This window comes from Carcharhinus amblyrhynchos, chromosome 1 (assembly GCF_965287045.1).
Source record: "Carcharhinus amblyrhynchos chromosome 1, sCarAmb.v2.hapA, whole genome shotgun sequence".
NCBI lineage: Eukaryota > Metazoa > Chordata > Chondrichthyes > Carcharhiniformes > Carcharhinidae > Carcharhinus > Carcharhinus amblyrhynchos.
In genome coordinates this window covers 180,625,280-180,642,171 of record NC_137324.1, presented here as the reverse complement: position 1 = coordinate 180,642,171, position 16,892 = coordinate 180,625,280, and the positions used below count along the sequence as shown (strand labels likewise).

At 41.8% G+C, this 16,892-nt stretch overlaps 1 protein-coding gene across 3 annotated transcripts in view; it reads right to left on the bottom strand.

Annotated features, from left to right (window-relative positions):
* Window positions 1-16,892, bottom strand: part of LOC145348179 (complexin-1) — a 212,301-nt gene that overhangs the window by 18,624 nt on the left and 176,785 nt on the right. For all 3 annotated transcript variants that reach the window (XM_080196390.1, XM_080196382.1, XM_080196373.1), the window contains one exon: window positions 9,168-9,343. In XM_080196390.1, coding sequence (XP_080052516.1) covers window positions 9,168-9,343 — 176 coding nt within the window. The remainder of the gene's footprint in view (window positions 1-9,167; window positions 9,344-16,892) is intronic.

The following is a 16,892-nucleotide window of genomic DNA, read 5'->3' as shown; positions in this document are numbered from 1 at the left end:
TTCAGTCGGGCAGCATGGTCACTGCAGGCTTGGAGGGCCGAAGGGCCTGTTCCTGTGCTGTAATTTTCTTTGTTCCTTGTTCTTTGTTCATGGGATTAGGTAGGAGTTCAGGTGTTTCTAATGTGTTGGTGTGGATTCGATGGGCCGAAGGGCCTCTTCTGCATTGCACGATTCTATGATTGTGTGATTCTGTCATTGATGGTTGGTAGATCAAGGGTTGGGAGCAGATTGGTGGGTTTTGATTGCAGACCTACATTAATTGCAGATATCATGTGAAACATAGAATTAGGAATGCAAATTTGTGAGATTTGGCCAAAACTCTTTCCTAAAAGATCTTCACATCTGTGCCAATTTGTCCAAATCTTGTTCCAGCTTTTGGTAACTTTCACAAAAATAAGCAATAATTTGAGGGACTGTTTGTGTTAAATATCAGAGTTTTACAAGATGAAGAAGTGGATTGGAGGAAACTGGATTTAGGGTCGGCAGAGAAGGTGTGATGGAAGTGAAGATCCTGCCTCAGTGCTGGAGTCAGGGAGAGCTGGCTGTCATCTGGAATCAGCACAAGTGTCAACACAGCAGTGGCTGTGAGCTCAGACCCATGGCAGGAGAAGAACAAGTGGATATTAATATTTTCGGAAGACTGGGAATCTGAAGCATGGCTTTGATGTAGGATTCTGACATTGCTATAGGGAGCAATAAATCTGGAATTCCTTGTGGAAGCGACAGTCCCACTTCCTGGCTGAAAGGTCAGGGGTGAGTCTACCTCCATAGGGGCAGTAAACTGCAACCCAATGTTATAGCCTCTGGCCGCTGGGCAGTAGTTTTTGCTCCCATGAGTGAAGGAGGAACTCTGGCCTCTGAGTACTGCTGACCAATCAAATGACCAACAACTTTCCATCTGAATGATGTGTCCAGGAGCAGTAGGCTCTATTGGGACTGCAGCCAGTTCCCAACATCAAGGAAGTCGGTTTCAAAGGTGAGTGAAAGCAGCCTCACCTTGTGGTGTGGGCAGCCCCTGCCAGTGCTAAAATACCAGCAGTGGCGGGGGAGCCCTCATGGCCATTAATTAGCCACTTAAGGGCCTCAACTGGCCCAGCAAAGGCAGTTAAGGAACTTGCACAACATCCCTGCCATCCCATCTGACCTTATGACCCCCATCTGCCAGCCCTTACCTGGAACTGGTGTAAGATCCCAAGCTTTGTGTGGGAGAACAGTTGAAGATTGATTGAAGTTTAGAAGTGGAGAAGTGAGAAATAAAGCCCCTGAGGGAAAGCCTCAAGACCTCAAGATAGTGAAGGGCTGGATGAGGATTTCAGAATGGGTGGGCATGTTCTAGAGATGGCCTATAGCCCTGGCAATAGACCAGAAATTGAATAAAAAGCACAGCTCAGGGTCAAACAATATGTTGCGATCATGTACAATGGGTTACAATTGGATCTGGCAAATAAGGAAGTTGCTGTAAAGGTATGAGGTGCTAATGAGAAATGAATAGGATGTGTTTAGTTCTGTCAAGTTAAACTGAAAGATATTTTGGCACATCCACAATTTGTTAGACAGCTGGATGCTGTCATCTTGGAGTTTCTGTTGGTGCAGGGATTGAGCTGGATGCCACTGCTATATATGTGGGAGATGATTGTGCTGAGAAGAGACGCTGCCAAAGGATAGGATATAAATTAATAATAAGACCATACCAATGAAGGGACACATGAGAGACAACATTTTAAGTTTTATACATAACTTCACTAAAATTTGGAATATGAATTTGGATGTATACTTCCTTTCCATTTAAATGCTCTGGCTCATTGTTAATATTAGATTTATTTCTCAATTATATTCTCAGAACAGAAAGCCTTGGTGGTAAAAGGGAATTTGATCAAATGAATATGCATTGTGATGATATTATTTGAAACCTAGATTAATGATTTGGAATCATGAGTTCAAATTTTAGCATGGTATCTGGGAAAATAAATTCAGTTCATCAAAAAAGATCTGAAATTTGATCTGATTTGATTTATTATTGTCACATGTATTGGTATACAGTGAAAAGTATTGTTTCTTGTGCACTAAACAGACAAAGCATACCGTACATAGAGAAGAAAAAAAGAGGGTGTAAAATGTAGTGTTACAATGATATTTAGGATGTAGAGAAAGATCAACTTATGAAAAACTAATTGTGATTATGTGACCTCCAGATTGTTGTTTAAAATAACTTGTTCATTAATGTACATTAGGGAAATAAATCTGTTGTCCTCACCTGGTCTGGACTGAGGTGTGAATCCAGACCACAGCAATATGGCTGTTATTAACTGCCCAGTGGCCAATTTAAAAGGCAGTTAGGATCAGCAATATATACTGTCCCTGTTAGTGTTGCCCACAACCTGTGAATGAATAGAAAAGGCCCCAGTTTCCTGACTGATGCTGTATTGGGATCATGGTTCAATGATTGATCTCTTCATAGATATAGACTTTATGACAGAATATCACTTAGGATAAAGGTTTTATGGAACATTAAATCTTTAGTAAAGCCTGCATTTAAATTCCAGCCTCAGCTGAGATTTGAAACAGCCTATTGAGATACACGAACTTTTCCCAATTAGTGCTTCATCTCTGAGTAGAGAATCTCTCCAGCTCTGCAAATTTAGTGCTATGGATAAATCTAAATATTAAAAGCTTAGGCCTAAGAGATGAGCAGAGTTACTGCAGGAAAATCCCAGAAATGACAGACTACATATCAGTGAATCTCTGCCAACTTCCAATGGGTTCTGTTGTATTCCTGCTGGAGGAATCTGGGAATTTGGCATAAATCCAGGCAATATTCAATGTCTTGTGCCTGTGCACACTCCATTAAAAAAGCCTATACCTACATTTCCAAAGGAAACTGGCCTTAATAACACTCCAATCTCCCTTCCAGTACATGCAGTGGCAGGCAGGTATAATTACAGCATAACAAGTTTACAACTAGGAACAAAATTTATGATTTTAAAATGCATACCTCTGCATGCACTAAGTCCAACAATCATCCATCATCTAACCCTGCTTCATCTGATTTCTACACTTTTGATTTCCTGTGTCTGGCCCCATGGTAGGTTGCCTCATACTATCAGAAAGAAGAATATAACTTAAAATGAAACAAAGGGAGAGTTTGAAGTTTCCTATTATACTAGAACCCTTTTCTAATACCTTGAACTGGAATTCAGTCACAGTTCTCATATTTATACAATTAGCAGCATGATGATACTTAGAAGCTTAATGAGTTGGAGCATTCAGAATTCCAAGTGAGAGTTAGGCACTTAAAGTTTAAAGTTTATTTATTGTGTCATAAGCAGGCCTACATTATCACTGCAATGAATTTATGTGAAAATTCCCCAGTCGCCACACTTCAATGCCTGTTCCGATACACTGAGGGAGAAGTTAGCACGGCCAATGAACCCTAACCAGCACGTCTTTCAGACTGTGGGAGGAAACCGGAGCATCCAGAGGAAACCCACGCAGTCATGGGGAAAACATGCAGAGTCTGTACAGACAGTGTCCCAAGCCAGGAATTGAACCTGGGTCCCTAGTGCTGTGAGGCAGCAGTACGAACTGTGTGTGACTGTGCCGCCCATAACATACTTCCCCATAACAAGGAAAGAAAAATTGTCAGTGGGCAGTTGATGTGGGTTGGGGACAGTTTATGCAAATACAACGGCAAGTGCAGGAAAAATACCTTAAATTGAAAATAGCTTGTCCTTAAAAAACAAAGCAGGAGAAATAACTAGTTGTAGAGAAACATATTCACTAATACATGTTCCCTGTAACACCCATCAAAAATTACATTGACTCGATTATCAATCTGGAATCAAACTCAACCCGTTAAAAATAGCTTATTGAATCCTTAAGAACTAGATGAATATACTCCTCATTTACATCATTTTCTCTCAATCTCTATTCACCATCATTCTAAGATGACCTTGAATAGCCAAACTGATGATATAAATTCATATTCCAAGTATTATTCTTTATCTTCAGCTCAGGGCCACTGCGCAAGCAGTTAATGAGAATGTGAAAGCAATGAGCTAAATGGCTAAAGAAGCAAGTTGTTACTGTTAGTAATATGAGCGAGTCAAACTCTTAACACATCGATGCAGCATTATTTAATCTATATCTTTAGCGGCAGAGTTAACTCTTTTAAAATACACTGGGTGATGGAACATTGTGTAAAAATATTATCAACAACCAGCCTTAATGAATTACCTAAAAATTAGACAGGACCTTTATTTCAATACAAAATAATTCAATGTATGATTTGCATGCAAACAGCTGTGAGGGTTAAATCTATTTTTTGAGAAAATTTGGTCAGGATACAGAGTATAAACTCCCTGGTGTTCTCGAAGTTGTGCCAGGGGAACCTGAACAGACAGTCAAGGCTGCATTCTGTTTCATTCAAGGATACATCCAACAATGCAGCACCCTTTCAGTCCTGGCCTCGAACATTAGATGAAACCTACAATTTATTGGCCCAGAGGCAAATGTTCCGATTACAATCAAGTTGCTACTTTCAAACTGTGCTGCTAATTATAACTGCACAATATGGGATAAAATTCAATAAAAAGGACATTCGTTGTCCTTCAGCTATGAGGGAGAATAGATGTGAAAAATCGCTCAACTCTCTAATATTCCTCCTGGTTAGGATGAAGGAATGAAGATCCCCCATGGGTTTGTCCAATGATGCACACATTCTCCTTGGAGACCTTGCTGTAAATTTTTAAAAGTTCTTTGTAAAAAATAAAACATTTATCAACAACTATGAAGGATTTGTGATGTTCATCAAACTGTCAAAAAATAAATATCTAACTGCTTTGAATTAATTATGCACAACAATTCTTACCCATGGCCTAATATTCAAATCATTTGCCTGTCTACTTTGAAATAAACCCAGCAGATTTATTATTTATGATGTCATTCCCTGCAGCTTATCTGCAGCTCTTTTCTGTCGCAATATATGTTGTTACTGAGTGAACATTAATGTGGTGATTGCAGTGAGCAGTGATAATCTCTATTCTATCACACTCTTTGCTTGCTGGTTATTTGTGAGAATCCTATTTAATACCAGATGCAAGCTAGAGCAAAGGAAATTGTGACTGTGGATTACAGAACCTAATGTGAGCAGCCACCAATCCTATTGAAGACAAGATTTAAAATGTGTCAGCATTTCCTTTTTCCATTCAGGGGTTCACCCAATGTTACCTCATTCCATAAAAATGCAAGAATTGGCTTCTTGACCTGCTAAAGAACCAGGATGAATGGAATAAAGAAAAGGAACATCTTTTCCTCTTTTACCTGACGGTATGCTGCTTTAATGTGCTTTCAATTCTTGCTCTGTTGAGCTGGATATTGTAGCTTGATAATCAGCTATTTGCTGAATGTTCCCCAGGATGTGATTGGTTCACTATCAACAACTTTGTGGCACTTTTGTTAACTTGGATCTTGCCTAAGGCTGTCTTTACAGAGATGGAGAGTATAAGAGAAAACTGATCAGCAGCTAGAGAAGATTCTATATAATGTGCGGTAGGATTAACAACTTAATTACTTTCATTTCATTTACCATTAATTCTGTTAGAACCATACAGCCATAGAACAGTACAGCACAGAAACAGGCCTTTTGGCCCTTCTTGGCTGTGCTGAACCATTTTTCTGCCCAGTCCCACTGACCTGCACCTGGGCTATATCCCTCCACACCTCTCATTCATGAACCCGTCCAAGTTTTTCTTAAATGTTAAAAGTGAGCCCACTTTCACCACTTCATCTGGCAGCTCATTCCACACTCCCACCAATCTCTGTGTGAAGAATCCCCCCCTAATTTTCCCTTTAAACTTTTCCCCCTTCACCCTTAACCCATGTCCTCTAGTTTTTTTTCTCCCCTAGCCTCAGTGGAAAAAGCCTGCTTGCATTCTCTCTATCTATACCCATCATAATTTTATACACCTCTATCAAATCTCCCCTCATTCTTCTACGCTCCAGGGAATAAAGTCCTAACCTATTCAATCTCTCTCTGTAACTCAGTTTCTCAAGTCCCGGCAACATCCTTGTAAACCTTCTCTGCACTCTTTCAACCTTTACTCTTATCACCAAGCAGCTGCTATCAGACAATCCTGTCAACTACATTGCTTTCTTTCTTTTTCTTCACTTCTTTCATTCTCAGTCTCACCTACTCCTTCTTTAAGATTCTCCTTAAAATGTAATTCTTTGACCAAACCTTTGCTCATCTGTTTTTGTATCACCTTTGATAATGCTGTGAAGCTCCTTGAGATGTTTTATGTTAAAAGCGCTTTGTAAATGCAAGTTGTTATCAAGCAAAATTTGAAACTGAGCCAACAAAGAGATATTAGAAACAAATGATAAAGCTGTAGGTCTTAAAGAGTCCCTTATAGGAGAGAGATTTAGAGAGAGGGTGGAAGTTGAAGGGAGGTACAGATGGCAGAGGAGATTCCAGAATTCATGTACTGAAGGCGTGGCCACCAAGGAATAAAATTGGGACACATAAGATACCATGAATTGTTGAACTACATAAATTTGGAGGGCTGTGGAACTGTACGATCTTAGGAGTAAGGCGGCGGGGGTGGGGGGGTGGTGGGGAGAGACTAAAGCAGAACTTGAACACAAGGATAAGCAGTTTAAAACTGGAAGAGTTGCCAGAACAGGAGTTAACACAGTTCAGTATCTGGGGTCAGAGCGAGTACACTTAGCTCAGAGAATGTGTTTTTTTCATTTGCTGAATGTTCATGGGATGTGAGCATTGGTGACAAGGCTAACATTTGTTACCCATCCCTAATTGCCTTTGAGAAAGTGATGATAAGTTGCTTTCTAAAGCACTGTCAACTTGGTCTAAGTACACTCACAGTACTGTCAGGAAGAGAGCTCCAGGAATTTGACTTATAAAGGTACAGCGATTTAGTTTCAAGCGTAAAGCTCAAAGGGGAACTTGCTGATAGTGTTATTCACATGCGTTTATTGTCCTTGTTGTTCTAGGTGGTAAAGATCACGGGTTTGGAAGGTGCTGTCAAAAAAGCCTTGGGTAAGTTGCTACAGTGCATCTTGTAGATGGTAACACTGCTGCCATACTGCATCTGTGGAGGATGGGGTGAATGTTTAAGATGATTCTTCTGGTGACAGTTAAGTGGTTGTTTTGTCTTGGATGGTGTTGAACCTTTTGGGCATTGATGGAGATACACTCATCCAGACAAGTGGAGAGTAATCCATCTGTCATATGCTTTGTATGGCAAATAGGTTTTGGGCGTCAGAAGATGCATTAGATGTTATAAGATTCCCAGCCTCTGACCTGCACTATCTATTTTTTTAACAATTATATTGATTTATTTGGCTGATCTAATTCAGTTTCTGGCCAATGATAAAGCTCAGGATGTTGATAGTGAAGAATTCAGCAACTGTAGTGCTGATGTTCAAGAAAGAAGATGGTTAGATTCTCTCTCCAGCATCTGCAGTATTCTGATTTACTGCAATTGAAATCCCTCATTATATCACACCAGTAATTGTGTGAGGTCCTGGGTTCATACCTTAGAGGAATTATTGGCATTGGAGAGAGTGCAACATAGATTTATTGGAATGATACCTAGGAAGTTAAGGAATGATCTTATCCAAGTTTTCAAAGTATTAAAGGGAATAAATAAGGTAGAGAGAAATTATTTCCATTGGTTTGGGTGCCTAGGACAAGGGGGCATAGTTTAAATATTAGAACCAGACCTGTTAAGAGTAAAATGAAGAAACATCTACACGTAAAGGGTGGTGGAAGTTTGAAGTTCTCTTCCACAAATGACAATTGATTCATGATCAATTATTAATTTTAAATCAGAGATCAAAAGATTGTTATTAACCATAACTATTAAAGAATCCGTTAGCTCACAGAGTGATCTCACTGAATGTTGGAACAGGCTCATGATGCTGAATAGCCTCCTGCTGTTGTTATGTTCCTCAATTCCATCTCCCAGCTTTTTATTATTGAAAGTACACATCGTATTCCCCTATAATCTCTGCTGTTTGGGAAAGGGGAGACTCAATTTTTCAAATCATTTTATTTATACTTCCTTCAGTCAAACGGTTCACCCTAAAATGAGCCTCTGCTATGTTGGCTGGAAAACCTCAATGTGCTCCCTGTAGCATGCTGTTTAAATCATTGTTTCATACAGTGAACACAAGTGGTCCTGGGGGCTGCTGCTACCTGACTCCAAACACTCAAAGAAACTGCCCTAAACTCCTACTCTCCGATTTGTCCTTTCTAACCACTGTTGAATCCAGTTTGCTATCCTCCCCAATTCAAAAATAAAATATTGCAGGGGCTAAAAATATGATTCCCATTTACACCTTCTCTACATCCATCTTTTGTGTTCCGTGTTGCAATATTTTTTCTCCAAACACACATTCATGCACTCCCACACTGAGAGGTACATTGAACACAAATCCATGATACCTGATGTGTGGAGGAAAGAACAGGAAAGGGAAGGAAAAAAGTGGCAGACAAGGAGAAACAGCGAGAATAAACTTGTTCTCATTGGCTGCCGATGAGAATCACTATGGCTGGAGCATCGGGTAAAAGGCAGATTTGTTGTCCCATTGCCAGCCCCACCTGCCCTGATTGGGTAATACAATCAGCGAGTTTGATGGATCATTCACCAGCCTCCTGCTATTCACTCATTTCTCCTATGGGAGATGCACCATGTGGGCCTTGGTGCTGGTAATGACCAGTTTGGACCTGGAGGGCTGGTCCCTGAGGGTCCGGGGAGCACCACCAACCCCTCAGGAAAGACTGACATCCTCTCCCCCTCCCCCCACCATTCACATAACAGATCACCCCCTCCTACCACACCACACAGACATCAGGGTGGCCCTACCCTTCCCCCTCAGAGCCCACACTCAGCCCACCTCCCCTCTCAGACAGCCACAAGGAGGGCCTTGATTATCATCACCTTTTTGCTCAGCCTCAGTGGGCCCAAATCAAGGTATTGTTAACACATGAGTGCAGTTTCAGGGGTAGCCTGAATAAAAATGCAACAATTACCAGCAATTTACCATCAGTAAACATCACCAAATCAAATAATCATGCATAGTTCTAAATGGTTATATGAGCTGTTACCAATTTTCTCCATCAGAAAATCAAGCCAAAAATGTCACACCTTGTCACGGATTCCTTGCCGCATTACTTCTCGCTCTGCTTCCATTTTAGCGTATTTTCCTGCACGTTCTTCCTCTGCTTGTCGAATAGCTTCTAATCTTTCTTCCTCCTTTTTCTCAGCATCCGGATCCTTTTCTTCATCACCACCCAACATTTTTCCCATGTCTTTGGTAGCCCCTAAATTTAAGATATAAATTTAATGAACATGGTTAGGAAATTGTCCCCCAGGGAATTTTATTCTCAAATACCATTGGGTAAAAATAATCCAGTGAGAAAATACACCACAGCATCACCAGTGTGCTGACACCATCCCACTCTACAGATGAGTATATTTATATCATGGACATTAAACTTGTCCAAGGCAGAGCCTACGATGAAAAAACTGGCAGCAGTAAAGATTCTACAGCCTTCTGCAATCTACCTGCCTTTCCTGCTGGGGGAGTTCTGTAAGTGGATTCAGACTCAATTCTCATGTGAGCTACCTGACTCTGTCCATGCCTAATGTCCAAAAATTGTCAATCTATCCCATTAGTTCAATGGGTCACTTCATTAGAACTGGCTTTACAGATCCCAACCACAGCCTGAGCAAAGCAACAATCTCCACTTGTTCAGAAATCGCAGGGTGAGATTGTAACTCACTCAAAACCCACCCACTTGCACAGAGCTAAAGTCAGGCCTCACTAGTCTGAACAGATCCAAAGGAAATTCACATTCAGATAATATAGAATTGCTGGTGAACACAAAATTTCACCTCCAGCTCTGACTTCCTCCCACAGTGCAAAGATGTGTGGGTTAGGTTGATTGGCAATGCTAAAAAAAAAATTGCCCCTTTGTGTCAAGGGAATTAGCAGGGTAAATATGTGGGGTTATGGGGATAGGGCCTGGGTAAGATTTTTGTCAGTGCAAGATCGATGGGCCAAATAGTCACCTTCTGCCCTCTAGGGACTCTATGATCCCTGAGAATTTTATAGAAACATTATAAAAACTTACTGACACCAAGCCTCATAAAAGAAATATTAGGACAAATGATTGAACGCTGGTTCAGAGAGGTAGGCATTAAGGAGTGTCTTAAAATAAGAAAAAGAGATAGTGAGAGGGACGGGTGTTTCAGAACTTAAATGTGAGTCCAATTCTGCTACACAATCCAGCCCAGCCCAGGCTAAAAAGATGACAAACATTTGTGAGATTGTTAAATGGAACGCACATGGAACTTATTTACTTTATTGTGTGAATATTCACAGAATTATTAGGTGCAGGAGGAGGCCATTTGGCCATTGTGGGCAGGATTTTTTGGCCTCACTCGACCCAAGAACGGAAAATCCCACCTGAGGTCAACGGACCTTCCCATTGTCTGCCCGTTCTGATTCCTGTGGTGGATGGGACGGAAAAATTCTGGTGTGTGTCTCTCAGCTCTCCAGATGAACATCATGACTTAGTGCCATTCCTCTGCCTTTGCCCCATTCCCTGTACATTGTTTCCATTCAAATAATCATTTGATACCTTCTTTAATGCTTCAGTTGAACATCCCTTTACCGCACCTCCAGACAATGCATTCCAGACCCAAACTGCTCACTGTGTGATAAAGTTTTTCTCACATCACATTTACTTCTTTTGCAAATCATTTTAAATTTGTGTCCTTTTGCTCTTGATCCTTTTGTGAGTGGGAACACTTTCTCCCTGTCCAGCTCCTCATGATTTTGAACATCTGTTCCTGCTCTGTCCAAGACTGCAAGGAACTACAAAAGGTTGTGAATGTAGCCCAATCCATCACACAATCCAGCCTCCCATCCATTGACTCTGTCTATACTTCCCGCTATCTTGGGAAAAGCAGCCAGCATAATTAAGGACCCCATGCACACTCCGCCACTCTCTCTTCCACCTTCTTCCATCAGAAAAAAGATGCAAAAGTCTGAGGTCATGTACCAACTGACTCAAGAACAACTTTTTCCCTGCTGCCATCAGACAGTTGAATGGACCTACCTTGTATTAAGTTGATCTTTCTCTACACCCTAGCTATGATTGTAACACTACATTCTGCACTCTCTCACTTCCTTCTCTATGAATGGTATGCTTTGTCTGTATAGCGCGCAAGAGACAATACTTTTCACTGTTTACTAATACATGTGAGAAAAATAAATCAAATCAAATCAAAATCTCTATCAACTCTCCTCTCAGCCTTCTCCCCAAGGAGAAAGTCCCAACCTCTCAAACTATCCCAATATAATCTAAGTTTCTCAATCATGCATCTATATTTGGAAACCTCTTCTGCACTCTCTCCAAAGCATTCACATTCTTCCCAGTGTGGCAGTTAGGACTGTACACCATTTTTCGGCTGAGGTCTTGTATAAGTTCAGCATAAACCCCGTGTTCTTTTGCCAGTATTCTGTTGCCGGAATGCAACTGCCCTGCCTGCCACAGAATTGGAGCGAGGGGCAGGAAATGTCCATTGGGCAGAAACTTCTGGTCTTGCTCAAGCAAGGGCATAAAATCCCACTCCATTACTTGATTAATAAAGCACAGAATACCATATGTTTTATTAACTGTTCTCTCCACCTGTCCTGCCACTTTCAATGACTGATGCACAGATACAGTCAGCTCTCCCTGCTCCTGTGCCCTGTATGAATTTTACCCTTTATTTTATATTGTCTCTCCATGTTTATCCTATCAAAATGCAACATTTCACATTTTTCCGCATTGAATTTCATCTGCCACCTATCCACCCATTCTTTGCCTATTTCCTTTTGAAGTTCTGCACTGTCCTTTTCACAGTTTGTAATATTTCCATGTTTGGTGTCATCTGCAAACTTTGAAATTATCCCCTGCATGCCAAGCTCTAGGTCACTAAATGCATCAGGAAAAGCAAGTATCCCAATACCAAACCTCGGGAAACATCACCACAAACCTTCCTCCAGCCGAAAAATATCCATTAACCTTTAGTTTCTGCCTCCGATTATTCAGCCAGTTTTGTATCCACATTGTTATTGTCCCTTTTATTCCTTGAGCTATAAGTTTTTTCACAGTAAGAAGTCTCACAACACCAGGTTCAAGGCCAACAGGTTTATTTGGCAGCATGTGCTTTCAGAGCACTGCCCCTTCATCAGGTGACTCATCAGATGAAGGAGCAGCGCTCTGAAAGCTAGTGGTTTTTGCTACCAAATAAACCTGTTGGATTTTAATCTGGTGTTGCGAGACTTCTTACTGTGCATAACCCAGTCCAATGCCGGCAACTCCACATCATGACTTTTCTCACAAGTCTGTTGTGTGGTGTTGTATCGAATGCCTTCTAAAAGTCCATAATCATCACATCAAGAGCATTACTCTAATTGCCCTTTCTGTTACTTCCTCCAAAACTCCAGCAAATTAGTTAAACACAATTTCCCCTTTAGAAATCCATGCTGGATCTTAATCAACGCACATTTTTCCCCATGACTACTAATTCTTTCCCAATTAATTGTTTTAGAAACTTGGCCACCACTGATGTTAAACTGACCAGTCTGTATTTGCTGGGACAACCCTTACAACCATTTTTTGAACAAGAGCATAGCGTTTGCAATTCTCCAGTCCTCTGGCATTTCCCCTGAGCGTAGAGAAGACTGGAAGATTATAGCCAGTGCTCCTGCAATTTCCATTCTCACTTTCCTCAATATACTTGGATATACTTCATCCGGTCCCAGTGTCTTAAAAACATTCAACCTATTCAACACTTCCTCTTCATCAACTTTGAACATTTCTGGGGACAGAGTTTTCCTGTCTGTCACCACATCCTGATTAGTTCTTATCGGTAATGACAGATGCAAAGCATATCTTCTATAGAACATAGAAAAACTACAGCACAGACAGGCCCTTTGGCCCACAAGTTGTGCCGATCATATCCATATCTACCAGTCCCATCTATAACCCTCAATCCCATTAAATCCCATATACTCATCCAGAAGTCTCTTAAAAGACCCCAATGAGTTCGCCTCCACCACCACCGATGGCAGCCGATTCCACTCATCCACCACCCTCTGAGTGAAAAACTTACCCCTGACATCCCCTCTGTACCTGCTCCCCAGAACCTTAAACCTGTGTCCTCTCGTAGCGACCATTTCAGCCCTGGGAAACAGCCTCCAAGAATCCACCCTATCTATACCTCTCAACATCTTATAAACCTCTATCAGGTCACCTCTCATCCTTCATCTCTCCAGGAAGAAAAGACCTAGCTCCCTCAACCTATCCTCATAAGGCATGCCACCCAATCCAGGCAAAATCCTTGTAAATCCTTGTAAAATTACCCTGAACACAGTCGAGGAATTTTCATCCCTCTCCGTCCTTTACACTACTATTGTCCCAGTTAACAGTTGGACAATTAAAGTCCTCCATTAAAACTTCTCTACATTTGCATCTCTCTGCAATTTCCATGCAGATTTATTCCTCTACATCCTTCTTGCTAGTTGGTGGTTTATAGACAACACTGAGTAATATAAATGCACCCTTTTTGCTTCTTTGATCTAGCCAAACTGATTATTGAATCCTCTGGGACATTGTGGTAACTTGTGGAGATTGTTCCTTTAAGGACAACACAGGGTCATCTGGCTTGGGGACCAATTAGGATGAAGAGTGGGTAATCATCCCAGGGGGTGGAGGCCTCTCTTAGATAGGAGACATGTAGGGGACCAGGTGCAGCTGCGGTACTGGCGTACAGTTCTTCTTATTAATAAATCCTTTTGTGTTTTGTCTGTGAAATTGCAGCATTACAGATATCCTCTTTCTCCTGCACAGCAATGCTCTCCTTTACTAATGCAATCACCCATCCTCCTTTCCTATCTTTTCAGGCCACCCCCTCAGAATCCTCTCCACCAGTGCTCATCAGCGCATTACCCCCAGCCCCCTCTGCGCCATGCTATGTTCACCAGCACCTGAACCCCACACCACAACCCCCCAGATTCACCAGCGCCGTCCCTTCAACTCCCCCTCCATGTTCCCCAGCAGACTACCTTCCCTCCCCTGTTTTATTTCCTTAGAGTTGGTCACTCTGGCTTTTACTGCTTCTTGTGCTTCTAAAGTGTTAAATCTGTTCATTTATTAAAATAGGATGACCATCAGGCAGCATTAACAATTGCACATTGATGGAGGGAGGAATGAGAAAGCATAGTGCCTTATTTGCAACTAAGAGGCCACACAATAATTATCTGGGAGAGCACTGAAAGACTGGTGAAACTGCATGCTCTCCCTTAAAGTCAGGGCCAACATTATGCTTTGTTGGAGAGTCAGTGCTGTATCGATGGGCCAAATGGTCTCCTTCTGCATTGTAGGGGTTCTATGGTAATCATCCACCACCATCATATCATTACATTGAGTTACAGGAAACTTAAGCAAGATAACAAAGTGCCATGCAATGATTGTGCTGCAACTGACTGAGGGAAAACTCTGACATTTTGACCTCCTCGCTTTCCACCGAATGAAGGAAGCAATATTGTTTCTGAACAAATCCTCATCTCAGTGTTCTGAACTACAATCACAATGACACACCCCTAATCAGTGCAGCAAAAAGGTGAAAAAAGAGAGTGCAGAATGAGTTCAATGTTCAGGTGCAGAGAAGAAAGAGATGTTGGTGCGGAACCGGTACGTGCAGAGGCTGCACATGGCCACTGACCTTGTGTAGATATTGGGGATGCAGGGTCTGCCATTCCAATTCAACAAAAATCATCTCCCCCGACCCATGAACTTTGATAGTGGACCCTTCCTACTGCTAAATTATGTACAAAAACAGGTAATGTTGAACTCAGGCCCCATTGATCTGCACTCATTCCCACAGTGATGGTGATGTTACACACAATAGCGTAAATCTATAATAAGTGGCCAATGTACTCGAGCCAATTACCAGCCATGAAATGAGACAAGGTTGGGTTAGGCAATGAGTCACTATCTTCATGGAGCCAGCTTTGCTGCTTCCTCTGGAACCCAGTGCGTTCAATCCAATTCCCACCGGAGACAGATAGCTGCTGTCTTGCAGAGGTGATTAGCTTCCACTGCTGCAAAGCAAGATCTCTGCTGCAAACTTATTCTAAATTCATATTCTCAATGCATCTCAGATGCAAAGTGAAAACACTGCAAAACCCTGTGAGCTGTGTTTAGATAGATAGCAATTATGCTGACAGTAACAAAGTGCTAATGCTATCACAAAGATTTAACAGCAACCAGTTACTTCACACTGGGAATTATTTGTTGGTGTGATAAAGCAAAGTAAAATGCGCTCTCTAATGCACTTGTGAAATTACATGGATAAATTGTTTTGCAGTAATAGAGAAGAAAGCAAACGTGTGAACTAGTTTTGGATGGTTTTGCTTCTCCTACAAAGAGGGAACATATAAATGGATATGCAATTATCTTCAGATAACAGTGAGAATCTGTTAGAACAATTGCTTGTAACAGTTCTATAATTAGGAGATTTATCAATGAGGTTGGGGGCAGCAGCATTATGACACACTCTGTGGCTTTAGAGAAAGGTGACATGTTGTTAGAGGGAAGGACAGATCATACAGCACTTAAAGAAAATGAGGCTTTCTAAAGATGGGTTTTGCTGCTTTACCACCAAAGAAAAATGTGTCCCCACCAATCACAACAGCCCCACAGCCATGAGGAGTGTTCATTGGCTGGAGTTGGGATTTCTGCTCCTCACTTGGATGAAGACCTACCCCAGAGAGCTGCTGGCCAATCTGACTGGCTATGAGCTCTGTAATCTCAGCAGTATCATTGGCAGCCATGACTAGAACAGAGACTGAAAGCAGTCTTCAGATTCTACGATCCAGAATCCAGGACCAAGTAAATGTGGGTGGTTTCACGATGCTTCGATTCGATTTATTATTGTCACGTATTGGGATACCGTAAACAGTATTGTTTATTGCACACTATCCAGACAAAACACTCCATACATTGACTACACAGGAGAGAAGGGAATGAGAGGGTGCAGAGTGTAATATTGCAGTTACAGATGGGATGTAGAGAAAGATCAGCTTCATATATGACAGGTCAATTCAAAATTCTGATGGCAGCAAGGAAGGAGCTGTTCTTTAGTCGAGATCTCAGACTTCTGTATCATTTTTCTGATGGAAAAGGGTGGAAGAGAGATTGTCTGGGGTGCGTGGCGTACTTAATTATGCCGGCTGCTTTACTGAGGCAGCAGGAAGTGTCGACAGAGCCAATGGATGGGAGGCTGGTTTGCGTGATGGACTGGGCTTCGTTCACAACTCTTTATAGTTTCTTGTGATCTTAGTCAGAGCAGGAACCATACCAAGCTGTGATACATCTGGAAGGGATGCTTTCAATGGTGCATCTGTACAAATTGGTGAGAGTCGTAGCTGACATGCCCAATTCTCTTAGTCTCCTGAGAAAGTAGAGGCATTGGTGGACTTTCATAACTATAGCATCGGCATGGAGGGACCAGGACAGGTAGCTGGTGATCTGAATACCTAGAAACTCTCAAATATTTCCTCCATCACCATTGATGTAGAAAGGGGCATAGCCTCCACTATGTTTTCTGAACTCGATAACTATCTCCTTCATTTTACTGATGGTAAAAGCTGGTGGGGGACTTTGGGAAAGGTAGGTGGGAATCTTGATGGAGAGGTTGGGGCAGTGGGAGCACTTGTGTAGGAGCAGATCTGGGCAAAGGGAGGGGGGGGCACTAATGTGAACAGGGAGGCACATTCCCCCTCCCTTCCCAACAAGGCTTATAGAGGGTGAT